A 26,328-nucleotide genomic window follows, 5' to 3' on the forward strand; every position below is an offset into this window, starting at 1 on the left:
CCTGTGAAATTATGAATGGAAATTCCTCTAAAATCAATTCTGTTCTTGTCTCATTTTGCAGAATTTCTTAGAAACAAGCCCATTTTTGCCTTTTATGTCAAGAACAGCACTATATTTTTCACTAATATATTTCTTATATATTTTTTAATATATATTTCTGAATAATGGAAGAAAGTAACATCTTTACACAAAGCATTGACTACATGCAAGGCAATGTGTCATAGAGAAAAAAGGCTGATTCAGACATAGCTGCCCTCAAGGGGCTCAGCAGTCAGTGCAGAGGTGAGGCAGGAAATAAGCATAATCTTGGAAAGTCAAGGTGCTCAAGGAAACACAAAGAACATTGCCAAACTCAGGAGAGGAAGAAACTCCTTCCAGAGCAAAAAAGTCAAGGCAGTCTTCTGAGAGAGTGGCGTGTAGTTGGGTCATGAGAAACAGGTGGGATCTGGCTAGTGACAGTGCAGAAAGGCGATTCCTATAGAATGAAATGAAATGGGAAAGGCACGAGACAGTAGAACTTCAGCCATATCCAGATAACAATATGAGGGAGCTTCACATGAGAGCCACAGCCTGGACACACAACACAGGCCAAATGGCATTAGGGAGGAAGCAAGGTTTCAGGAATTTACATCTTTGGAGAAAACCAATGAAAATACCTCAAAATAATCTCTGGCATTGTCCTAGGACTCTTAAGAAAACCTACTGAATATCATACCCTAATGTGACTGCACTTCTCAGTGACTTCAGTTTCTCCCAGAGTCAGGGCTTCCTGGAGGTCAGCTTTGGCCTGGACCATGCTTTCCTGGAGGAGTTGCAGCTCCTCCTTCTTGTGCCCTAACTGCCTGTCCAAGATAGCCATCTCCTGCTGCTGACTTGTCACCTGAAAAGGGAAGAATGCAAAGTTTGACAAAAGCCACGCAGCCTTCAGTGCTAGCCTGAAGAGTAAGTATTTATTTAGTCCAGTCAAAGAACGTGGGGGAAATGAGAAACTTCAATCCCAGCCCCAACAATCAGGAAGGCCAAACTTGGAGGTGTGAACATACAAAGCCTAATGAAGACCTTCAGCTCTCATATTTAAAATTGCTCAGATCACAGAAAGAACAACATGATAATAGTGATTACCCCTCAGGTTATGGGTTTCAAATAACTTCCATATAAATACAAAATACACCTTAATTCCATTTTGACAATAACCTTGGCAATGTAAGGCAGAAAGTTTTAGAATTTACTCACTTTTTTAAATTTAAAAATTAATTACAATTTTAAGGGCAATACATATTTGTTTACAGAAAAAGCAGTCAGAAACATGGAAAGGAAGAAAATAGAAAATACTTAAAATGTGCTCTTATCAAATGACCACTTTTATACTTGGTTTAAATGCACAAGTGTTTATAAACATATTTAACAGAAAAGAATACTATGCATTAAGACTCATACACACAATAATTGCTATAGTTGGGCTCTTAAGTAGCTGCTAGAAGTTCAGTGTTATTTAAGGCTTAGTCCCCAGAGTGTGCCACTGGGAAGTGGGTCAAATGGGAGATCTCTGGGTCATAGGGGTGTGCCCTTGAAGTAAATAAAGGGATTCTGGCCCCTTCCTCTTCCTTTCATTCACTGCCCAGACACTGCCCAAACACTCGCACGAGATGTGCTACCATAGGCCCAAAGCAATGGGTCCAAGTGGTCATGGGCTGAAACCTCTAAAACTGTGAACCAAACAAATCTTTCTATTTGTAAGTTGATTACCTTAGGTATTTGTCATAGTGACAGAAAGCTGACTATACAATAATATGCTGTACCGTGCTGGGATTCAAATTTAGGTTGTATGCTACACTTTTCTGACACGTAGCCTCATTTATTCTTTATACTTTATATTTTCCAATCAAATGTATTACTTTCATCATCATAAAATGTAAGTTGGTTCTAAAGCAGTATGAATTTTATTTTGCAGGTGTCTACTGCCATACCTGGCTTTTTAGCCTTTCCAGCTCAGCTTGTTTGGCTTGAAGGAGGGTCTCAGATTCCTTAAGGACCTGCAGGTGCTGATGCTCGCTGTGTTCTGCTGCCTCAATATCTTTTTGCAGGTTCTGAAGCCTAGAAAGCACCAGCAGTACTTGAGCAGACTCTATGGGAGACTGGGCCACAGAGCTGTCCCCAGCATACACCCCTGTGGCCCAACAGAGGCCTTACTTACTCTTCTGTTAGCTTTTCCTTCTTCTTGTTTAAACACTGGAAGTCTGCATCTTTTGCTTCTACAACTTTGTTTACTTCTTTCAAGATTTCTTCTTGCTTAATTTTGTGCTGCTCCAAATCCTTTGCATCGGCTTGGAGCAATCTTAAAACACATCATGTTATTCCCCCCCAGACCAAAGACTTAATTAACATGCATCACTTATCACACCAACTATCAACCTCTTAGAATCAAACTTCATTCATTTCCCCACATACCCCAGTAGCTCAGGGACTCCACCTACCTCAGCTGCTGATCAGCTTTCACAAGGTTAACAGCAGTCTCCTGAGCTCTCCTTTCTAACTCCTCAGCATCTGATTCAATTTGCAATAGATTTCTCTTGGCCTCAGTGAACTTTTCAACAGTATTTTTTGTCTAGAAAAGAAACTGTCATTAAAAGCAATTCACCTATAATATTCACTTACAGTGACTGGCAGTGTAAACTGGTACAACACTTGGAAAACAAGACAATACAGAAAGGCATAAAGATGTCCACTTGTTTTGACTCTACATTTCTCAGAAAATAATGAGAAGCAAAGAACTACTACATAAAAATGTACTGAAATGATATAAAACTTGAAATAAAGATTAAGTGATAGTACATTAAACACAATAGAATATTTCAAGGATGTCAGCGATATTATGTTGGCCAAGAAAAACAAATTTAAAATCACATAAGCACTATGAGAGCAATTATATAAAACTAAATCTATGTCAATAAAGACAAAGAGCCTCTCCAAAAATAAAGTCATTTGAAGATGGTGAACTGTAGATGACCTTTTTATTTCAAAACAATCTGTAATATCATTTGATTAATTCCCAATTAAGTGCCAAAGAAGTGATTTTACCAATATTCTGTGTACACTGAGACTCCTGCTTACTGTAGATATTATCAAGTTAAGTGAAAACTCATTTTTTGATGATTTAATTATTGTTAAAAAATACAAATATTAAATTCTTTAGAAGTAGTTAAAAATCTTCCTGCTGGGCATGGTGGCACATGCCTGTAATCCAAGTGGTTCACGAGGCATGCATGAGGCAGTAGGATCCCAAATTCAAAGCCTCAGCAACTTAGTGAGACCCTGTCTCAAAATTAAAAAGGGTAGGGGATGTGGCTCAGTGGTTAAGTGCCCATGAATTCTACCCCAGTACCCAAAAAAGGAAAATCTTCCTAGAAAAGATCTGGCAAAAATCACTTTTTTTGTTTGTTTTAAATCGGCTCAGTTTCTTTTTTTGCCTAAAATAAAACAAGCTGATTATAAAGTCATCAAAAGGTACAAAAATAAGTGTTTGGTTTGTACTTCATCGAGCACTGACTCAACATCAGCCAAAAAACTGAAGCTCAGCAGTTATACTGAAGTCAAAGGAGTCTGTACATTAGTTTTGCCTATTAAATATCCCATGTGGCTACCAAAGGGTCGGCAAGCCCTCAGAGGGCTAGGTATTCATCACACCTCTCTCTGTTCCAGAGAGCTACTTTCTGTCAGTTCATCAGCAAAGCACCAGACAAAACTCACTACACACTCCAGAAGGCCACATTTCTAAGTAGGCTTTTGTCCCCTCCCATGTCAGGTTTTAACAAGTCTGGCACATTCCTTACAAAATACAGCTACTTCCTTTCCCTCCCTCTTCTTAGCAAGCTGCCTCCCTGAGTCATTTGGGTGGAGAGGCGGGGTAAAGGCAAAAGAGCTTCTCAGCCCTAGTTCACTTACCACCTGTGCCTCTACAAGAGCCAACAATTTCCTTTCAAATACCAGTGATAACTTTTTCTATAGTTCTAACACCTATTTTCTCTTACCGTAATCTAACGTGTAAAAAAGAAATGCTCACTTGAATAGAGATGAGAACTTTTTCCATTCTTATTAAAACCAACACTCATAAAATATCTTTAATAACTGAAACCGTTTTAGTTCCTGGGCAATAGATTTCTATTAACTTAAATAGATCCAAGTTGAAATAATAATATAAAAACAGTTCCTTGTGTTCCATGTGGGTAAAGTATTTTTTTCACCTTGCAATTCTCATTGAACTAAAAAAACTCTTGAGTAGCAGAACTTCAGCTGTGTAAGTCTGGGTCAGTTACAAAACACTGTGGGCTACATCTGTAAACTGAGTTACTGCCATCTTACAGAGTTGCCAGGAAGGTTAAATGAAGTGGTATTTATCATGTGTGACAACAGAAGGGGCTCAGTAAAAGGAAGCCCATCCCCACCCCACTCCGACTTTCCTGTGTTGTGATCTTTAAAGAATACTATCTTGGACCAAAATATATCATTATTCACATTTACATTAAAGAAAAAGTAAGACTTGTGATGTCCACTGTGGCTTTGTAAGAATTGGAATGGCCAATTTAAAAAATCATAGCAGAACCCAACACACACACACACACACACACATACACGGAGGATAAAGTAGTGGGATGTGCTGGGAACTAAATTAACTTCAGAAATCTTAAATATGCTATTTAATTTCATTCATACTGAACAGCCTACATATTCTTAGCCTGAATTTATAGATGAGGAAAGCAAAGCTTGAAGATTTCAGTGACTTATCTAAATTCTCACAAATTATCTAAATTCTAGACTCCAGTCTGGAACCTGGCTATCTGACTTGGACAATTGTGTTCTTTTCACCTGTTTTCTTTGCAATCCAGGCAGACAACAGTAAGCTGCCCTACCCACAATGAGTTGATGCCCCAAACCACAAAAAGACATACTTTCTCTTTTGTGCATGCAAGTTCACTCTCAGCCTCTGCCAGGAGTCGGTCAGCTTCCCTGAGCTCTGAGCGACGTTTCATAAGGGTCTTCTCTATGCAGTCAATTTCATCTACAATATCTTCATGGTGTTTGAGTGATTTTTCTATTTCTAGTTCAGTCATAAGACTCTCAAAATTTCCATCAATGAAGTCCCTAAAAAATTACATTCACAAATATTAAAAGATTTTAAATGCATAAGATTTTAAACAGACAATATGGGTAGTAGCCTATGAAAAAGATGCATAATAATTTTCTAATTTTAATGGAAGGGACAAGAGAGGCAGCTACATTTGGTTATGTTCGAAGTTAATACCCACCTTTTTGTTCAATACGGAACACTACTAGAAATAAATGTATAATACCTAGAACAATATATGGAACTGTTTTTCCTTTAAAAATAACAGCAAATAGTTTCATGTTGTTAGTATCTGGCTAAGGCAGTGCTGACACATCCGTGCTTCTGATGTATAAAAATGCACTGAAATATTCTGAATAGTCTGAAGTATAAAAATTTACTACTACAATAATCATCCATTCCCTCAAAACTGTTCTCAAGGCCCAGTTCAGTCTGTCCCAAAGACTGACCTGGTTTTGGGATTTATTCCATTCTGTTAGAGTAAAACTATGTTCATACGTCAAAAGGTACAGTACATGATTAAACAACTCAGCTGGGTGCAGTGGTGCATGCCTGTAATCTCAATGGCTCGGGAGGTTGAGGCAGGAGGATCGTTGAGTTCAAAGCCAGCCTTAGCAAAAGCGAGGCGCTAAGCAACTCAGTGAAACGCTGTCTCTAAATAAAATACAAAATAGGGCTGGGGATGTGGCTCAGTGGTCAAGTGCCCCTAAGTTTAATCTCTGGTACCAAAAAAGAAAAAAGAAAAAAAAAAAACCAGATAAAACAACTCAAGCCTAATATGACAAAATTATTTGAAAATGGGACTATCCATGACTGCATGATAGAAAAACATGAAAATAAATCCAACATGTTAACAAACTTTTTTCTCCTTAAATAAATGCATACAGATGATATTTTAACTTCTTTCATCAATTTTGTGTTACCCAAATTTCCTATAATAATCATTTTAATACACCTTATTTATAACTGGAAAAAGTAGTGGATATCCTACACCCTAGCATCCCTTCAAAAGACCTCAAAATAAAAACTCCTCCCAATATATATATATACTACTAATAGATAAAACCAACTCCAACCCTCCAACACCCAGTCCCAATCTTCCTCATGTGGCCCTTTTGTTCCCTTGCTGGGATTTTAATCAATCATGTGTCTGTTCCTGGATGGCAGTGGCCACGTCTCATTTACTCTGAACCCTCCGCAGGTTTCCCTCCTGCCCTGGGACCTGAGCTAGTCTGCCTTAAATGACAAAAACTTGGGACATGCCATAACTCATGGACTATTACAGAAGGTGGGTTTTACATTACTGATTCAATCAATGATGCTACACTCATTATGCCAGGTACAGGGAAATGGAGCCTCCCCCACCTTCTCCGGTGATGGAGGCCCAGCCACTGTCTTCAAGGAGCTCCTGGGTTCCTCACAACACTGTGTGGACAGTGCTACACCAGTGCTACACCCAAGGTTGCTAACCAGAATTAGGGGTGCCTGGGAGGCAAAAGGTTTTGTGTAAGAGGGATCCCTGACCTTCGTTTGATAGGGAACACTACTAGAAATAAACGTATAATACAGGCAAGGAGAGAGAAGGCATTTCAGGCAGAGGATGTTGGGGAAAAACATGGTGTGTGGCAGGCCACAGGAGTCAGGGGTTGAGATCAAACACTGTATGTGGGAGGGAGGGATACAAAGGACACAGGGGTTCAGATGGTGGCAGGAATTGTGCACTGTAATGGGAACAAAAGTCAGTGTCTAGGATAGAGTGAGAAGACATGGAAGGCAAGTATGGATCTATTACAGTGGCTGAGGATGACAATGAAGAAAGGCCAGAGCAGCAGAGGTCAAAGGGTCAGTTTGACAGCTCTTTGTATATAGTCAGCAGAACTCAGAGGCCAACTAGATGCCTAGGGGAGTAAGGGGAAGGGAAATGGTTGTGCTCTTCTCCAAGAAGGACTACAAGAAGTGCTGATTTGGGACCAGAAGAGAACTTAAATTTGTACTGTCCAAAGTGTACTATGTTGCTACTAATCAATTAGAATTAAATTTAGTTCTGTTCCTCAGTCCCAGCAGCCACATTTCAAGTGTAGCTCAGAGGTAAAGCAGCACTGAGTTCAATCCCTAGTACTTCAAAAAAAAAAAGTTTTATTAGCATTGATTTGGTTCTTAATAAACTAATACTATATCCATCTGAATTATGAAAATATAATGGCTAATAATAATTACTTTCGCTGTTGATGTTTCTGGATGGTTCTATGTAATTCTTCAACTTCACATTCTAATTCCTTCTTCTCTTGCAAAAGACTGTCAATGCTATGTTGCAGTTCTTCCATTTCTTTCTCAGACTGCTGCCTGGATGCTCTCATCCACCGTTCTTCCTGTCGCTTTGATTTTAAATGCTGCATTATGTCTTCTAATCGAGAAACTTCATTCTCCTGAAACAGAAAAAACAAAACAAAACAAAACAAAAAAGCAGTACTGAAACATCAGAGAATATATTTCCTCTTTTTTTTTTTTTGCCAGAAGCTGAAATTAACTGTAGTTAAAGTGACATCTATAGCCTGAAAAGTGGTAGCAGATTCTGACTTTGGTATGAAAATAAAAATTAAGTGGAGCCAATATTTTCACATGCTAAAGGTGAAATAGTTGGACTAATATAACTTAATCAATCAGTATGACTATGGTTGCAAAACATCCACCAAGCTTCTTCCAAATGTCTGCTTCCAAAGCATTCAGAATCTAGCAGAAGAGACAGATGGAGGCTTCTCCTTCCTCTGGACACGTGGGGGGGGTGCTGTCTGAGAAGGCTGCCCAGAGGAAGAGATGTTTTGCCTGGATTTTAAAAAATGAAAAGGGGAAAATCTGAGCTGAAAAATAATGTGTGAAAATGTAGAGAGGTATAAAGGCATACTTGAGAAACTATATAAGGAGTCAAGTACTTTCAGAGAATAAAAGAACCAATTTAAAAGCTTATTAATAAATGCTGAGTAGACAGAATGGCTACAAATTACATTGTACAATGAAAAAGTCACAAAAGAATATGAGCGATCACCAGTGTAACCACATTAATGCACAGAGGCCCTCTGAAGTCAGTTTGAACCATTAAGATAGGACTATGACATGGTACCAAGTGTCCGAGTGCTTTACCTTCCCTTCAATCTGCTGAAAAGGGAAGGGGGAAAACAAAAAAAAGTCTCTAGGTGCTCTGAATTTGAAAGTGGAGCCTGGAATGAAGCTTTAGAACTCAAAAGTTAGAAATTAATCTAGTGATTAGGAAGTAATCCATTCTTGGAATCTACATACAGTCAGTTATAGGACCTAAAAATAAATGTACAGTTATTAAAATACTTTCTAAAAACATTAGTAAAATCATGGGGAAAAGCTTGTAATGTGAAGTGAGAAAAAGTTACAAAAATAACTATGAAAGTAAATTTGTAATAATCAAGAAATCCTACCATTCAGAGGTAATTCCTATCAAAACCTGCTATATGCTATTTATTTGTGTGTGTATACACTTGTGCATATGTGTATGTGTGAGCAGACATATATATGTACATGCACAGGTACAGGCACTAGCATATCTACAAATACACATTAACACAGCACTTGTCAATAGAAAGATACATGAAAATGGTTCATTTCTGAACTGAAGGCATTTCTGTAATAAAATGGACAACCCAGGTTTTATACTGGCCTGGGACCTTATATCCAATTAAAAATAGAATTTTAATAAGAGAATTCTTGCTCAGTTCTAAACATCGGCCTCAAAATCATTCTTCTGGAATACAACCCATTCATTAAATGTACATCGTTATCAGGAACACCTGGAAGCAGTGTGGGTACAGCAGGATGTCTTTCCACTTACTAAGTCATGGTGTTCTGGCACATTGCAATGTAGCACACCCACAGGGATGAGGGGGACGGAAAAGCCGGGGGGCGGTGGTCCATAAATCATGGGGGCTCCAGCAGGGGGTGGGCCGTAAACAACAGTGCCAGGGGTGAGAGGTCGGCTGTTGTTGGGCAGGGGAGGAGGAGGTGCATACAGGGCCATGCCCTGGGGTACAGGAGAACCATCAGGAAGAACAGTATACATCATGTATCCAGAAGGAGGCACAAATGGGAGTTCCTCTTGTTCATCCATTCCACTCTCTTCCTGGCTATCTCCTTCACTGTCTCCATCTTTAAAAAAAATAAACAGAAGAGTATGTTACCCCAGGGTTTAGTAGATAAAGAAGTTTATGTGAGAACAGTAGATTTTGATCCTGAAAATATGAGAATAAAACTCTCAAAAAAGTGCCTGGTGATGTAGCTCAGTGGTGGAGTGCTTGCCTAGCATGAGCAAGGTTATAGGTTCAATTCTTGGCACTGAAGGAAAAACAAACAAACAAAAAAGCAAAACAAAAACTGAAAAAAAGCAATTCCGAGAAGTAGATCAAAACCGATTTAAAGTGCTTTCCGCTGCTGATACTTGAATTTTTCCTATGCCTATCTTGGTTTATTTCTTCATTCACTAGCTTATTCATTGATCCAGTAATCATTTGGGTACCTGTCTGGTGCTAGATTAACAGAGATGTGCCATGAGATAGGATAGCAATGGTATCACCCAGCATTCACCACTGCATGACACCTAACACTCTCCAATATGATGGCTTGCTTACTTGTCACCCATAAAAGGAGGAGCCTAACACACCACAGGTGCTCAATAAATAGTTCCTGAATGAACATATCCTCAGAAGGTAGTACTCCTATATTAAAGATTAACCGTCACAGAGATAAATAATTTGCCTATGATCACAGTTACTAAGTGCAAGAGCTGGGACTTACCCAGGTCTGACTCTTCCCCTGAGTGCTTTGGAAGACAGACCTATAACACTTCATTCTAGTAGAGCCAGGTTACTGCCCAGGAATCAAGGCCCCAAACTCCAGAAATACATGCAAAAAAAGCTGCTTGGTTGGAAGGCTCCCTAAAAGGGGTGCTGTTTTAGGAACTGGGCCTTACTGAAGAATGAGAGGGAATTGGTTTGCGAGAGAAAGAAAGGAGAACATTTCACACAGAAAGTTTAAAATATGAAAATTTGGGGCGGAGGAGTGGTTCAGTGGTAGAGTGCTTAAACTGTGGCAGTCTGAGAAAACTGGTGTGCTGTGAGTCTCTTATGCAATCAGGCACGGTATAAGAGGTAAGAGAAGTCATTGCCCACGACCAGGTCACAGAAAGCCTTGCAGAGTAAACTACAGTTTGGACAATATCTATGGATTTCAGGAAAACAATAAAAGGTTATTAAGCAAGCAAGAGAAATACAACTTTCCTTAAGTGATGTGATTTACCTCTATTTGAAAATGATTTATGCAACCCGCTCCTGATAGGCGAATAGACCCAGTATCCTGAAGCAGGTGGAGGTCCAGTGCTGTCCTTTCCCTCTTGTCCAGGCTGTAATTTTCTGAAAGGAGTTGAAGCTGGGTACTTGAGGCCCACACCAGAATCCTTGGTGGCCTGGGAACTATGGCTGGAAATCTAAAATAAATGACAGGAAAGCACACTGTCTTTTAAAAATGGAAAGGTTGACTTTGAGAAATGTAAAGTCTACAGCAACACTGAGATGTAACAAAGTTGAGAAAGTGCTAGGTTTCTCTTCATTATCATACTTATTTTTCACAGACAGAAGTGAGATGTGATTACAAGATCACATAAACTGCAGTTCCACACACATGATTCAGTTTATTTACTTGCATCTGGACCTGATCAACACGGCAGTGTTAGGGAGGCCATGCAGAGAGAAGGGCTGTGTAAGCAATGGCAGACTGGACTGTGAAAGGGAAAGGCTTAAAGTGTGGTAAAAGTAACCAAACTGATGTCTATTTAATCTCTTCAGAAATTATTTAATGACATCCGTCTCCTATCCTATATTTTGGTACCGTTTTCTAGAAATAACAAGTCCTTCACAATGTTGAAATGGTAAAAGCATGTTACGTGGCTATCTGACTGGGTTATGTTTATGCCACAATTCCCCATAAGATGAAATGAAATTCCAAGCTCTCTCTATATATGTGAGCAGGTCCCTGGGTGTCAGTCTCTCTTTTACCTGTGTTCATCTTTCCTGTGCTTTCTCTTCTTTTGCCTTGTTTTAAAAGCCCAACAACTGAAGCAATGGACAGCAGCAAACTTGCGGTGAACACTAGTCTTCTACTGTTCTGGCATGTTTTTAAAGCTCGACTCTGCTACTCTCCCTCCTTTCCAGCCTGTAGCTCTAGCCTCCAGGCCATATTGTTTGTTCTAACATAAGGTGCTTCTCCAGCCTGGCTGTGCCCAGGGTGTTGGCTTCCTTCAGATTTCTGGGAGGAGGAGGATCTCAGATTCTGCTCTTCAGGTTCTGGTTAAAACTAGTTAGGTCTCTGGGATCCTGGCAGGTTGAAGGCTGCTTCTCCCTGACTTGCTGGTCAGTAGTACATCACCTACTCCTCTACTTTGGGTGATTACAGCTTATAGTCCATTCCTCACTTCCCACATTCAGGCACCTATTTTGTCTCCTTCCCATTCCTTAATCCATCTCTTCTTTTTCAGCTTCACTAATATAACTCTGGTTTCTTTTATCTTTCACTTGAAAGAGTTCAAACAGCTCCCCAAAAAGCTCCCCCTGCTACAAGTCTAGCTTCTACATTCAACTACAATACTCTTCCTAACCCCAATCAAGTTAACATACAACCTCAGTTTCCCATGACCTAAGTAATTAAGTGAAAGGGATTCTACAGCCCTTTGAAAAGAAGCATGACCCCAATCTACTTTTCCAGCTCCCTCTTTCACTGTTCTCATAACCCTCCAGTCCTACAAGGTTACTTGCCATGGCTAAGCCAGCTTCCCCCTTCCACACAAGCTGTTTCCTCCCTCCCCAAAGCCCAGGCCTTGCTGCTTTCCAAGTGCTGATTTCACGGCACTGCAGGTAAAGCCTTCCTCCCTGAGCTTTCTCAGGAGATGAGTCCTTAACATCCCTCTGTAACAAGTGTGTCGTCAGTAGTCACAGTAGCACATTCTTGTAATCCAGCCACTGGGAGGCTGAGGCAGGAAGATTATAATTTCAAGGTCAAGATATCTCAGGAACTTAGTGAGAACCTCAGCAACTCAGTGAGACCCTCTCTCAAAATAAAGAAAAAAGGCTGGGGAGGTAGCTCAGTGGCAAAGCACCCCCTGGGTTCAATTCTCAGTACCCAAAACAAACTCCCACAAGTCTGTTATAACATGCCTATCGCTGTTTTGTAATTACATTAGCATGCCCCATGAGCAGCTGTAAGAGTAGACTGTACCACTTGTCATCGTACCCAAATACTGCCAGATACCTGGTCTAGACTTCAGTAAGTACTAAATGTTTGTTAAAAGAAATGAAATCCAGGTACCTATTTTTCTGTCTGGACCTCTGCATAATTCTATACATATTTTCAGCAGGCTCTCTGACTCAAGTCACCACATCCTTTTCTAGAATCCTCAAGTCAGGGAACCCCATGACACAATACCTGGCCCTGAAAAGGCAACTACTACCTTCTGTTGGAAAGCCCTACTTTTCATCTCAAATAGTAAAAATATTTAAGAAGCTCAGGGCAGAAATGTTCTTGAGAAAGGATTTATTCATGATACTTTATATGATTTTTTAAATAGTTTTGAACAGAAATGGAAAAATTTAGTTTACACTTCCAGCACCACAGAATTCCTACTTTAGATGATGATGGTGGTGGTGGCATGAAGTACCAATAGCCTCGTCTTCTGAAAGGATCTGCCATGCTGCTGATGTAATCATTCTGGGAAGAAACTTCACGGCGCAGCTCAGCAATTTCTTCTAAAACATTTTCAAAGCCTCCTTTGTTATCTGTAAAGGAAAGTCATTCTATAAAGTTGGCAAGAAATCATCAATTCCTTTTCTTTCTCAATGTAAAAAGAGATTCCATGAGAGTCAGTGAATTTCATCAGTTCCTTAAGGAAACTTTCAGCTGTCCTTTGGTAATTAGTTTTTGCTGACACTGACACTAAGAGGATAGGTACATTCATCTCTCTGTCTGATTCCAAAGTAATACACAGAAATCAAATAAACAGACACATAAGCATTATTTCTTTGAAAATTACAAATACAAACACCTTATCTCTAATCAAGTCCCCATATCCATACTTAACACAGAATGTATTTTAAATTCTTTAACCCACTAAATAATTTTCACAATGCTCTTAAGTCAAGCATGGAATTTATTTACAACAGTTAAATACATTTTTTTAAAGGCAAAGAACAGTCAGTTTGATTTTATGGCTACCAATATAAAATCATAGCCCAATAATATCTTACCAGTCCCAGTGAGGTCTAGTAAATCCCGCAGCCTTGTGATCTCTGCCCTTTGCCTCTCCATCGTCTCATTCAGTTTCTCGATTTCTAGCACTTTTGAGGTCGCTCCTCCAGTGCCTACATCTGTTTTTTTCCATTTCTGTTCGAAACTATTTAAAAAATCATATAAAGTATCATGAATAAATCCTTTCTCAGATGCATGTGTCCCTGCAACTTGACTGTAATTCTGTAATTTTTATTTAGTCCCTACCGGTGAGGAAATCAACTGACTCCTTATATTTACAGTGTTGCGTCCCTGGCATACACTGGAGGCTCAAGTACTGATTGACTATTGATTGCACTTCAGATCTGAGATATCACCTGCAGTTGTATTTTCATCTTTTAGGAACTGAGAAAGATCTGGTAGAGAAAATGGCTTGGGTACCAACACTGACCTGCTCCTCTCTCTCCCTGAGAAGATTCTGCAGGAGCTCGATCTCCGCTTCTGCTCGAGTCAGGTCCCTGGCGGCTTGTGCTGCCTTTCTGCTGAACCTCTCCACTTCCTGCAGCTCCTACGGGAACAGAGTATGAGGAGGCCATCACAGGTTGTCATCTTCCTTCTTTCTTTCTCTCAGATTGATTCCTGTTTTTGTCACATTGCCTGCCTGGCTGTCCCATGAACATGTGGTGCCAAACCCCACTTTCTCTGATGTTGTTCCCCATTGCCGGGCAGCCCGCTCCATTCTGGTCAAGTGGTCAGAGTGCTGCATTACAAGGAAAAGGGGCTTTTTCTTCACCGTTCTACAGTCTTCCACAATTGATCTCTCTTTGGGCTCCCATCATTAGACCTTTTTGGTCCTATGATCTTACTTTAATTAGTATCTGTATCCTATAAAGCACCATGACAAACATTACCTCAGTCAGGAGTCATAACAGCCCTATGAGGTAACATTTTCATACAAACACACAAGATTCAAGGTTCAGACAGATTATATGGCAAGACTTCAAAACCTTTGTCCATATACGTGTTGACAAAGACCAAAGTCTATAAAAAGAGACCAAACACAAGTTGCTAATTTTTTTTGCAGCAGCAGTGGTGTAAGCTAGTTCTGATGATGTGAACTAACCTCTGCTCTCTCCTGGTTAATTTTCATAACAGTGCCATGAAGGGACTTCAGTTGGTCTTTGGCAATAGTGAGCTCAGCTGTAGCTAGTTTATCAGAGGCAGCCACAGCTTTCTTCAGATTCTTCAACTCTTTGTCTAAACCAAGAAACTGTTCTTGAGATTTGGCATCTTCATGTTTCTTCTAAAATTAAAAAAAATAAATTACTTAACTAGACAAATCATTTGGTAGCAAAGAATTAAGATGTAAGCTTCAGAGGGCAGAACTGTTCTCCACTGCATGCACCATGTCTAGAACAATCCCAATACACAGTCAGTGCTCCAAAAGTGTTTACTGAATATATAAATAAAATTTTAAAAATCTCAAAACTGACAAACTTTTTAAAGAATCAGTTTCTTAGTTAAGAATCTCACTGTAAACTTCATTCACTCATTGGAAACATATTTCTTGGCACCTTCATTAAGAAATGGACGGACCAGTCTTCAAAAGTCACTGAATTAGCCTCTGTGCATTTACTGGTAAAGAAAGAAGTTGACTATTTTTATTGTTGTTTTTGTTGCATTGTGGTGCTGTGGATCAAACCCAGGGCCTCACACATGCCAGGCAAGCACTCTATGACTGCGCCACATCCCCAGCTCCCAGAAGTTGGCAGGAGGAACCAAAAGAAGGAGCATAGTGAGGAGAGAATTATGTATGGGTAAATCATTCAGGGTCTCAGTTTGAGAAACTGACTATAGCCAATCTGCATTGTAGAAAGAGCACCCTGGTTGCTCTGTGGAGCACGCCATGAGTAGAGCTGTGGTTAGGTGTGTGGGAAGCCATCCTTATTTAACAGAATCAGACTAGGCTGAGTCTAGTATGTGGTGTTGCATGGGAGTGGTTCCCTGTCTCCTTCTGGAATTTTCCCCCAAAGAGGATGGCTCCCCTAACTCCACCCTATCCTGTCCATCACAGAAGAAGCTCCTCCTAGTCCTTGCCCCCTTTTACCTGCATATTATAAAGGAGAGTTGAGTGACTCAGTTGTTGTAAAGAGGTCAGAATTGGTATGGCCAGAAACGTCACACCCCCTCTCATAAAAAGAGTATTGGTTCTTTTGTGTTTATTAAGTAGGTAAGTTTTTTGGGTAATAGAAAAACCACCAACATCCTCCTCCAGCAGTTAACCCTTTCCTCCTTCACATGGTATGTGGCAGAGAGGACACCGACACAGGTGACCACAGCAGTTATCCACAAGAGAGCTGATGGCTAGACAAGGGTGGTGGCATCAGAGAAGGAAAAAGCACATATATTCCAGATATATTTTGGGGGTGGGCTCAACAGGATTTGAGGACTAATGGGTTCCTGGTGACATATAAAGTAAATCATTCACTGAGCTGGGAGAAGGCAGATAGCAGGTGTGGGTGAAAAGGCACAAGACCGTGGAGTGCAGGAGAGCAAGCTTACTGAATGCTGCTCATGGGGCTGCCGACCCTGAGATTATGACACCACTATGCTGGATGGAGGATTTTCTTTTTCCCCTGGAATACCCAGCATGGATACAGGCCCAGGGAAATGGGTAACTTCAGTTTTGTCAGGGAGGTAAGACAGGAGAAAAGGGAAAAGGATTTGAGGGTATCTGTAAAAAAGGGCTTATTGGTATACTGTGGAATTTAAATTAGATAAGGGAAAGTAAAGACAGAAAGGGTTAAATAGAAAAGGTGGGACTAGTGAACTAGAAGTTCAATAAGGTTGAAAAGTTGTTAGCATGGAGGTGCCAGCAAGATAAGAGGTTCCAATCAGAATGGGATACTTCAGTATGTGACTTCAAAAGTGGTGGGTGCAATTTCTGGATTTAACAAGTTCCATGTTGAGACCATGGGAGCAAATGTTTGAAAAAGGTAATCAGAAGGCCAGGGTATTAGAAAGGAAGATGGGGAAGTTGAAAGGTATTTCCCATGGATGTGACCAATTGGGCAAGGGGTTTCTAAGAATGCAAACACATTCAATTATCATTTAAGTATCACCTGACTCTAAGGTTAGTCCAAATCTCGTTTCTATCTATCATGCCTTGGTCTTAGGTTCTTGATTTAAGGACATGCATCCAGGTTTCTATCAGGTCAGGTTTAGCTCTGTGCGAGCAATGAAGCCAGAGGTAATTATGGATCACACTATTCAGGTGACTGGATCACCAGTCGGCAGGACCTGAGAAACAGGTACTTATGTGTCTGACTTTCCTAGCTTTCCCACCTTTTTCTCTAATTCCTGGAGTTGGGCTAGAATTCTCTCCTTCTCTTCATCAGCTTCCTGAAGTTGGAGATCTGTAAGGCCTTGGATTTCTTCCATACTTTTTAGATTTTCTTGCAAATAGCGAATTTCACTCTCTAACTGTTGGATTCTTGCATTGTGATGACGCTTATCAAATTTAATCTGTGAGAAAATCAAGTTTTAAGGATTATTTTTAAACAAAATATGTCTAAGCAAGATAAAAACTTGTTACAGAATTGTCTTTCTCTTTACTATAGAGTGTAATGTAACAAAATCTTGTACCAATGAGTTCACTGGGGATGGTTTTATCTTGAATATTTTCTATGATCCATTTGAATATTTGCTTCATTATTATAACATCATTACTTCAAACAAAACAAAACAAAAACAAAAACCACAACCCAGCTTTTGGCACCACACTGGACTCTAGTAATGTGGTCTTATCTGTCTCTTACAAAACATCTCTCACTTGCTTCAAAAGCAAGGAAAACTGTCACAAATAGACCATATTTGGGTTTGGATTTTAGTCACACTGAACTAGACTTGTTATGAGTGAAAATAACTGTTATGCTGAATTTACATTAAGGAAACATTGTCATTTTCTGGAAAACATTAGCATTTGTCAAATGCCATCCTCCAGCTGCCTCCGGCCACCCTCCAGCTGCCTCTGGCCCCTTCTTACTCGAGCTTCCAAGGCTCTTTCACAGGCCAGCCTGAACTCCTCTTGTCCGTTCACCAGTTTCTCCTGCTGCAGAGCCATTTCTTCCTGGAGTTTTCTCTCTCTAACTTGTGCTTCCTCTCTTTCCCACTGGGAGCGTGCAAGGATTTCACTGAATTCTTTCTGTAAATCTGCAAGACTTTTCCCTAGTACATCCGAAGGACTGTGGATTCTAATAAGAAAAAAACGAAATGGCAAAAATGTGACATTTCATTTTTGATGCTGAATGCAAACATGCTGTTAACATAGAAAGAGTTGTGCAATCCACGAAAATTTATTGAGTACTTGCTAAGTGCAAGTCGTTTTACCAAAGACTGCTGCCATTCTGAAAGCGCAGGCTCATATCAAGCTAAGAGTAATGTCCATATGTTGAAATAATCATCAGTTTTCTTTTGATATTGTTTAAACTGTGTGATGCAGCTCTCGTTCCTGACCATATATAATGAATTTTCATGAAAGACTCTTACTTATGTTTTTAAAATTAGAAGTACCAAAAAATTTAAAAGATCTAAAATGTAAAAAAACAAACAAACAAAAAAAACCAGTGACAATTAGAATTAAACAATCTCATATCTCAGTCTTGAAAATATCATAAAGAGAACCTTGTAAAAGAAATCAGACCAATAACAGAACCTAGGAAGATAAGTTCATCTTTGAAGCTCACACTCTGAGGTGTGAGGCACGCTCTCTGCTTAGAGGTCTAGATTTCTCCTTACCTCATTTCCCCAGCTCCTGAAATCAGTTTCCTCCTTAGCTCATCCACACGAGCTGCCACTTCTTCTGGATGAATTAAACCATCAACCACATGGTTAAGGTGATTCTGGAAATCCTTAAGTTGCTGTTTTAAGAGGTTATTATCATCCTATGGAGGGAGGTGAAATGGGAAATATCTGTTACATGACAGCATATTTCACTACTAACAAATTAATCAACATATCTAGATCACAGAACTAAATTCAGATAGTGCCTCCTTCAAATAAAAGTTGCTAAATTTTCCTAAATTATAAAATGCTCCATATCCTGATTATATTCTTTTGTATTAACAACTGAATGATTAACCTATTTCAAACTCAGTGTAACACTGTTACCTAAAGTGGAGAATACAGAATTGCAATTTTTGTGGGGGGGTACTGGGGATTGAATTCTCAACCACTGAGACACATTTCCATCCCTATTTTTTTTCTATTTTATTTAGAGATAGGGTCTCACTGAGTTGCTTAGTGCCTCACTTTTGCTGAGGCTGGTTTTGAACTCACCATCTTCCTACCTCATCCTCCTGAGCCACTGATTACAGGCCTGGGACACCTGCACCTGGTTCAGAACTGCAATTAATGTTTTAAATGCTGGTACTACCTGGAGTCCTTTCATATGCAAACTGTTCCTGCTCGGTGCTCTGATGCAGCCATTTTTACACCACAGACAGTTCCCTACTTTAAGAAGAAACTGAACTTTAATTTCTAATTTTTTTCCAGGCAAGTAATATGTGCTATGGTGCTTCCTCATGATTGTGTTGATGGCAGGAAGCTGCAGCTCCCAGTCAGCCATGAAAAAACCCATTCTCTACAGTGTACTGTGTGACCAGTGTTTTCCATATTTTGTTTTGTGGTTTTTTTGTATCCCATGATGTTTCCAATAAATTACATGACCTATTCACTTACCATAAAATTGGCTTTGTGTTAAGATGACTTTGCCTGACTTCATGCTAAGGAAGTACTCTGTTTAAGGTTGGCTAAGGTATGTTATGCTACTCAGTAGATTAGGAATATTAAAAACATTTTTCAACGTAACAGTATTTTCTTCATTTTTTTCTTTTTTGGCATAAGGGATTGAACCTGGGGTCCCTGAACCACTGAGCCCCCATCCCCAGACCGTTTTATTTTTTATTTCGAGACAGGGTCTCACTAAGTTGCTTAGGACTTTGCTAAATTGCTAAGGCTGGCTTTGAACTTGCAATCCTCCTGCCTCAACCTCCTGAGCTGCTCAGATTTCAGGTGCACCCAGATCAACTTAATGGTATTTTCAACCTATAAAACCCCATTGTAAATCAAGGAATATCTGTATTATCTAATCCTGGCCGGTAATGTGACCCCAGGCTAGCCGATTCACTGAGTAGTAAAAAAACATCTTCTCACTCTCCGCAATTTGATCCAAGATTCAGTACAGCAAGTTCAAATAACTGCTGAACCTGAAAAGATACATTAGCTCAGGGCTGGGGGTCCATGTTGGGCCAAATACAATTCCCAGAGAAAATGTGAAGGAAAAACAAGGGAGCCCTGTGGCCCCTGAAAACCGATAGAATGAACTCTGGTTCCCAGCAAGTTGTCTCCTTTCTTGAGCTCCTGAGAGCAGTTTTTAGTTCATTGCAACAAATGATTTCTGAGAAAAATGTAGAGTGGGGTGAACTTGTGCTTTCTATTGAAAGGTTAGGACCAAAGGAGCTGGCTTTAATCAGGATAGTCCCATGGCATGGCCAGTCTTTTGGAGAAAGTCCCCAAAGAATATATTTTAGTGCTTTTCTTTAAGAGATGTATACTTAAGTATTTATAGGTAAAACAAAGATGGATGAGATTTTCTTTAAAATATATCCTGGTCAAAAAGAGGTGAACTAAATGAAAGATGAATAGACAATTGTTTAACTGGGTAATGGACAATTAAAGGATCATAAGACTATTCTCTTTGTTTTCAGATTATTTGAAAATTCCCATAGTAAAAATAAAAACTAATAATCCAGTGAAGACCAACACACATACTCACTACACACACCTCTCACACAAGAATGGAAAACATGTACATCTTTTATGGTATTTGCTTCAGAAGTTGAACTGACAGCAGTAAAAATTAAAAATTCTACATTATCAGATTTCCTTAAACTTTGAGGAAAAACATGTTTGAGGTGTTAAAAAGAGAAAATTTGCACAAGCATAGTCTTATTTATCAGAATTCTCCCAGCACTGTGTTTTGGAAGTCTTCCCCCAAAACGAATAAACTCTGCTCCTTTATTCCTGGTGGTAGCAGTGACCTCCTCAGCTGGCCACACAGCCCCAACCTCACAGATCTGAAGATGTGACTGCTGGTAGGTACTTTTCGTTACGAAGACATTTGTCTTCTTTGTTAGAGTTTAATTATCAGGAAAATCCTGTTCAACTACAGTTTGTTGAGTATATTATTTTGAGAATAGCTACAAAGACATTCTGTAATATATTCTCCACAAATATAAAATCATTTCATTTTTAATAGCATCCTGAGGATTGTGAAAACTGTTTACAATTAAGAAATCCTACTATGACCCACTCCAGTTAAATTCATAATTACAAACATTTCAGCTGAAGAGGAATGCATAAATCTAAAAATTTTATAACTCAGTCTGGTAACAAATCAGCTTCTCAGAGCGATACAAAAGTATTGATTTCCTCCATGAATTTACATAGTACACTGTTTCCTACTGACACTGTTTCTATCTCTTCACATCATCATTAACAATGTAAGGAATATTTATATTAATCTTAAAACCATGGTCACAAGGGATCAGAGGCTATAGTACTGCCCTGCTCAGAATTTTTTTAACAGTAATTTGAGTTGCTTATTACATGGTATAACAGGTTGTTAAGTGCCTGACTAAAGATATCGCCTTTGGGTGATCTATGTAAAAGTATATTTCAAAGCAACAAATCTGTACCTGTAGCTGCTTAAGTTGTGTGTGGAGTTCACTGTTCTCTCGTTCCTTTTCTTCTGAGAAATGGGCTTTTCCAAGGGCATTCTTGAGGGATTGTCTTTCCTTCTCAAGTTCTGCTTGAAGTGTTGATTGTTCTAACTGTTGTCACAGGAAGCAACAATATGAAAGTGTAAAACAGCAATAATTTATGATCCAAAAAGGCATAAATACACATATAGATACAAGCTATATTTTAATAACAGTTTCTATTTGTACTCTGAAAATTAAAACCCAAGATAATTTTTTGCATGTCTTTTAAATTATTAATATTTAAGGAATTAGCATCAAGATCAGCTAGGCCTGAATACATCAAATCAAAATACCTCAGGGTGGTACCAAACATCCACCTTCAAAAGCAAACTATGTCCTCAAATACATGTATCAAAATCACTTGGTGTATCTAGTAAAAATGCAGATGCCCAGACTCCATTCTGGACTGAATGGTGAAAATCTCTATGGTAGAGCCCAGGAATCTGCATTGAACAAGCTTGACAAGTGATTTCATGTAACTGAAGTGTACCAGAGATCTTAGATCTTTAGATCAAAGGAACAAGAACTTTAATGTTCCATATTCTCAAAGTATGGTCTGAAGATCAGTTCTGGCAGTCCTGGTGCTAAGAGGGGGAGTGTCTCTTTCAATGCCAAGTGCTCAATAAAAAGGCCAGGCTCTTGTAACATTTTTATCAAGACTTAGGAAATTGTGTACAATGAATCAAAATACAGTGTATAAAAATAAAAAAAATTTTTAATAGAAAAAATTTTTAAAAAAAGACTTAGAAAAAAATAAAAGAATGAAAGTACAAAAGAATACATACACATGCACACACACACACATACACATACATAAATGTATATATACATATGTAAGTTGAAATTAGTAAGGGCTGTCTTGAAAAAAAAAACATTTTTAAGGATACCATTTGAAAATTTTATTTGGTATTATAAAATATGTATTTACTGTTATTTTCCCCAAAATTCTTGTTTTCTGTGGCTCTGATCTGTCAATTATAGTTTTGCAAAATTTGATGCTCTGAGAAGTATAACCCTGACAAATGGCAAGTGATTGATATCTGATAAGAAAATACAATAACATAATTACTATAATAAACCAGACCCACCCTTCTAATCATATGAATGCTCTTTTATATGCATTTTTGAGATTCAAACTATCTTATTTCATGTTCATCCAATGTGCACATACTGATATTTCTCATGTACCAGGCGCTGAGTTTGGGCATTCACCATTCACCGAACTCTGAGTCCAGCTGCCATGAGATAAGCAATCTAAACAGGTGATCGTCATACTTATAAAAGAAGGCTTTAGGGCTGGGGATGTTGCTCAGTTGGTAGAGTGCTTGCCTCGCATGCACAAGGCCCTGGATTCAATCCCAGCACCACAATAAAATAAAATAAAAAAAAGAAAAAGAAAAAAGGCCTTGACTAAGCAAGGTTCTAGGAAAATCAAAGTAGAGTCCTGAACCTGGATTCTTAGCAGGCAGAAGGAAAAGGTGGTCTTTCCTGTAGGAAGATGCAGCCCATTTGGTTAACAACCTAAATAAAACCATATTTTCAATCTGATAAAGAATATAGTACTTCTTCACTATCAAAAGAAATTACAGCTGTCAAAGAATCATCATGGACCTGAAGATAATTTCTTGTGAAGTTGAATGTAATTGTATAGTAATTTAAAGTTTTTATATAAAAATACCAGGAATCTTCACTTTTGCTACTTTGATATAGCATTGGCCTGTCATATTATAATAGAAATACATCAATTTATTAAAAAATACTTTTATAAAAAAAAAGAGAATATAGTACTGGCCTTCTTTCTCACTCTCTTTCCCCACTCTTCTCTCCTCACACTTGGCATCCTGGAGGGACACTTTGAGCACTTCAAATGCACTGTATCCTGTCTCCTTGCTCCTCTGTCTTCTTGTCCCTAGCCCTCACGCCCCTGCCTCTTTTCCCAGTCACATTCTGCTCATTCTTCAAGCCTCAGTTGAAACATCATTGCTACAGGGTGGCCTTCCTTGACCATCCTCTTCTTTGCCACAGAACACTGTTTCTTTCTTTCTCCCACACCTGCTTCATTTGCTGGACTGTGACCATGTCTGTGCTGTTCCCTAGAGCATCCACAACACCTGGACCTCAATGGCCAATCAACAGATATTTATTGGATGGATAAAGTTCACTCTAATTTTCTTCTTTTTTTTTTTTTTGCGGTGCTGGGAATTGAACCCAGGGCCTTGTGCTTGCAAGGCAAGCATTCTACCAACTGAGCTATATCCCCAGCCCTCTAATTTTCAAGTGTAATAAACTAGTGGTTCTTTCAACCAACCATAAAAGGAAACAGCAAAGTAAAATTTAACAGCAACTTGAGAGAAGTTCCTTAAAGCTATTCTGAGAAAGAAAAAAACAGAATTTATTGAACATCAACTACCAGGTGCTTGCATGCCCATTCTTATTTGCCCTAACCTTTTGTCATTTCACAGAATAAGAAGAGGCTGGGAGGCTCAGAGCCATGAAGTATTTGCCAGGGTCACACAAGGATAGTATTTGAACTCAGAAAGTCTGACTTGGAAAATGTCACTCTATATACATTGTATTACAGAGCATTTAATCTTAAGATAAAATAAAGGAAGGATGATGGCTTTTTTTTTTTTTTTTTTTTTTTTGGTACGAGGGGTTGAACCCAGGGGCACTTAACCATCCCCATTCTTTTTTATTTTGAGACAGGGTCTTGCTAAGTTGCTTAGGGCCTCAGTAAGTTGCTGAGGTTGGCTTTGCACTTGTGATCCTCCTGCCTCAGCCTCCTGAGCCTGAGGTGTGTGCTATCTTAAGGTGACATCTTAAGGCCTGGGTTAGAAACTTAGTTTCTGATTGGCATATGGCTCTCACTTACCTGGTTAAGCCTTGTGAGTTTTTCCAACTCTTCCTTGAGCTGGCTGGCTTCAGCCTCTCTTAGTTTTAGCTGAGTCTCCAGCTCAGCTTCATAGGCACTGAGATCTCCTTGAGTCTGCTGCAAGGATGCATTCACTTCATGCTGTTCCTGGAGGGCACTTTCTAGCTCTGCAAGTTCCTGAAAAAGTTCAGTGTATTTAATTGTGGAACCCTCACTATGCTGCTGAAGCATCTGCAAGTCATTTTAAGTAACTTGTGCACCATAAACTGAGGATAGCCAATTGCCACTGCCTAAGGATAGCAGCATGATGAAGCCTCAGGCTGTGCACAGCCCAACTGGAGAATAGAAGGAGCCTGACTAAATGTAATCAGAAAAGTCAGAAAGCTACCAACACGTTGCTTCCTGAAACCAGATGTATGATACTTTAAGAGAATCTGAAAACATATTAAAAAAAAGATAGGATAGAAAAAAATAAAGAGGATAAAATTTAAGGCCTGTTTTCTTCTCTTTTTTTTTTAATTGTTGATGAACCTTTATTTATTTATATGTGGTGCTGAGAATCGAACCCAGTGCCTCGCACATGCTAGGCAAGTGCTCTACCACTGAGCTACAACCCCAGCCCCAAGGCCTATTTTCTATCAGATATGGGACTAAATGTTTTCACATTTATTTATTGTATCTTCACAATAACTGTGTAAGGCAACTTGAAGTTTTACAGATGAAGAACTGGAAAATGACCATCTCAATAAATTGCACAATGAGGTATAGCTAGAAAAAGGATGAAATCAGGATGTGAACCTAGACTTCTGACTCCAAAGTCCATAGCTCTTCCTATTAAACCACAGTACTTTCACTGAAGAAAATGGGATTGGCACTCTCTAATATTAAGGATGAGAAAACTTAAATGTGTGCTCTAAGAATATAAGTACATATTGGTTAGCATACCGCAGTTCTAATTCATTTTAATCTGTTTTTTGAGATTAAATGTTACAGTTTTCACATATCTATTTGGGAGCTTGAAGAATTAGATCAAACCATTCCAGATTAATAGGAGGATGCTGTGATGAGAACTTTCACAGAAGAATATCTCAGTGGGTGGTCCAAAGACCACTGGACATTTCAATCACTGGGGCTTCTTGTGTGAAATGCAGATACCATATATAATCAACAAAGGACTAATATCCAGAATAAAGAAAAGACAATCCAACAAAAATCACAACAAAAGGCAAAGAATATGAATAGGCAATTCAATGAAGAGGCAACCTAAATGGCAAACACACAAATAAATGCTCAACTTCTCCAGTAATCAGAGGAAAATGTGTTAAAATAAGATACTATTTTATATGGAGCACAGAGGAACAAATTTAACAAACCGCAAGAAACAAATCAGGCAAATCCAGAATGTGTGACAATCTACAGCACTACTCGCTTTGATTCTATACACACATACACCTTCCACATGTGTCCACATGTCCACATGCTATAAAAACATTTTTGGGATCACTGGGAAAACTGGAATATGGTTCAAGTCTTTGATGACATCAGGGAATTACTGCTAACTTTCCTAGGTGTAATAATGGTACTACAGTGATATAGGAAACATTTTAAGAGATGTATGATGAAAACGTGATATGTCTGCAACTTTCTGGTGATCAGGAAAGAAAAAGGTATGTTATCTGTGAGAGAAAGAAAATAAATTCAGCAAAATATATATTAAATCTAAGAGGGCTCACAGAGAAGCCACTTCAACTTTCCTGTATGTGCAAAAATTTTCATAATACAAAGATGGTGGGGGAGATACCATTTAAAATTCAGCAGCATGGCAAACATGAAGTCTGACAAAATATTACATTTTCTGAATCTAAGAGTTAATCTGTTTTTACCCTGAAAAAATATCTTAGGAAACACATGCTGAAATATTAAGAAGCAAAGGCAGATGATGTCAGTTAACTAATTCTCAAGTGGTTTGGAAAAATATCTACTTTAAAATATACATAAAATCATGTGAAATGATATATGAGATAAAGCAAATGGGGCAAAATATTATTGGTAACTGAGTGAATGATAAAAAAGAATAACATAATTCAAAATTAAAGTTTAAAAAATAAAAGCCTCACACTGCTGGTGGTAGTAGAACTTGACAGAATCACTACGGAAAATAATTTGACAATATTTAGTGAAGTTAATTAAAGATGCACATACTCTGACCCATAGTTCTA

At 38.9% G+C, this 26,328-nt stretch overlaps 1 protein-coding gene across 1 annotated transcript in view; it reads right to left on the reverse strand.

Moving 5' to 3' along the window:
* Nucleotides 1-26,328, reverse strand: part of Cntrl (centriolin) — a 101,977-nt gene that overhangs the window by 16,744 nt on the left and 58,905 nt on the right. Inside the window, 18 exon segments of the mRNA XM_047524737.1 lie at nt 716-880; nt 1,968-2,094; nt 2,195-2,335; nt 2,475-2,605; nt 4,947-5,139; nt 7,340-7,548; nt 8,979-9,292; nt 10,439-10,625; nt 12,815-12,966; nt 13,435-13,561; nt 13,563-13,580; nt 13,866-13,982; nt 14,538-14,717; nt 16,760-16,939; nt 17,460-17,667; nt 18,212-18,357; nt 21,172-21,306; nt 24,110-24,286. Of these exon segments, the coding sequence (XP_047380693.1) occupies nt 716-880; nt 1,968-2,094; nt 2,195-2,335; nt 2,475-2,605; nt 4,947-5,139; nt 7,340-7,548; nt 8,979-9,292; nt 10,439-10,625; nt 12,815-12,966; nt 13,435-13,561; nt 13,563-13,580; nt 13,866-13,982; nt 14,538-14,717; nt 16,760-16,939; nt 17,460-17,667; nt 18,212-18,357; nt 21,172-21,306; nt 24,110-24,286 (2,907 nt within the window).

This window comes from Sciurus carolinensis, chromosome 14 (genome assembly GCF_902686445.1).
Source record: "Sciurus carolinensis chromosome 14, mSciCar1.2, whole genome shotgun sequence".
NCBI lineage: Eukaryota > Metazoa > Chordata > Mammalia > Rodentia > Sciuridae > Sciurus > Sciurus carolinensis.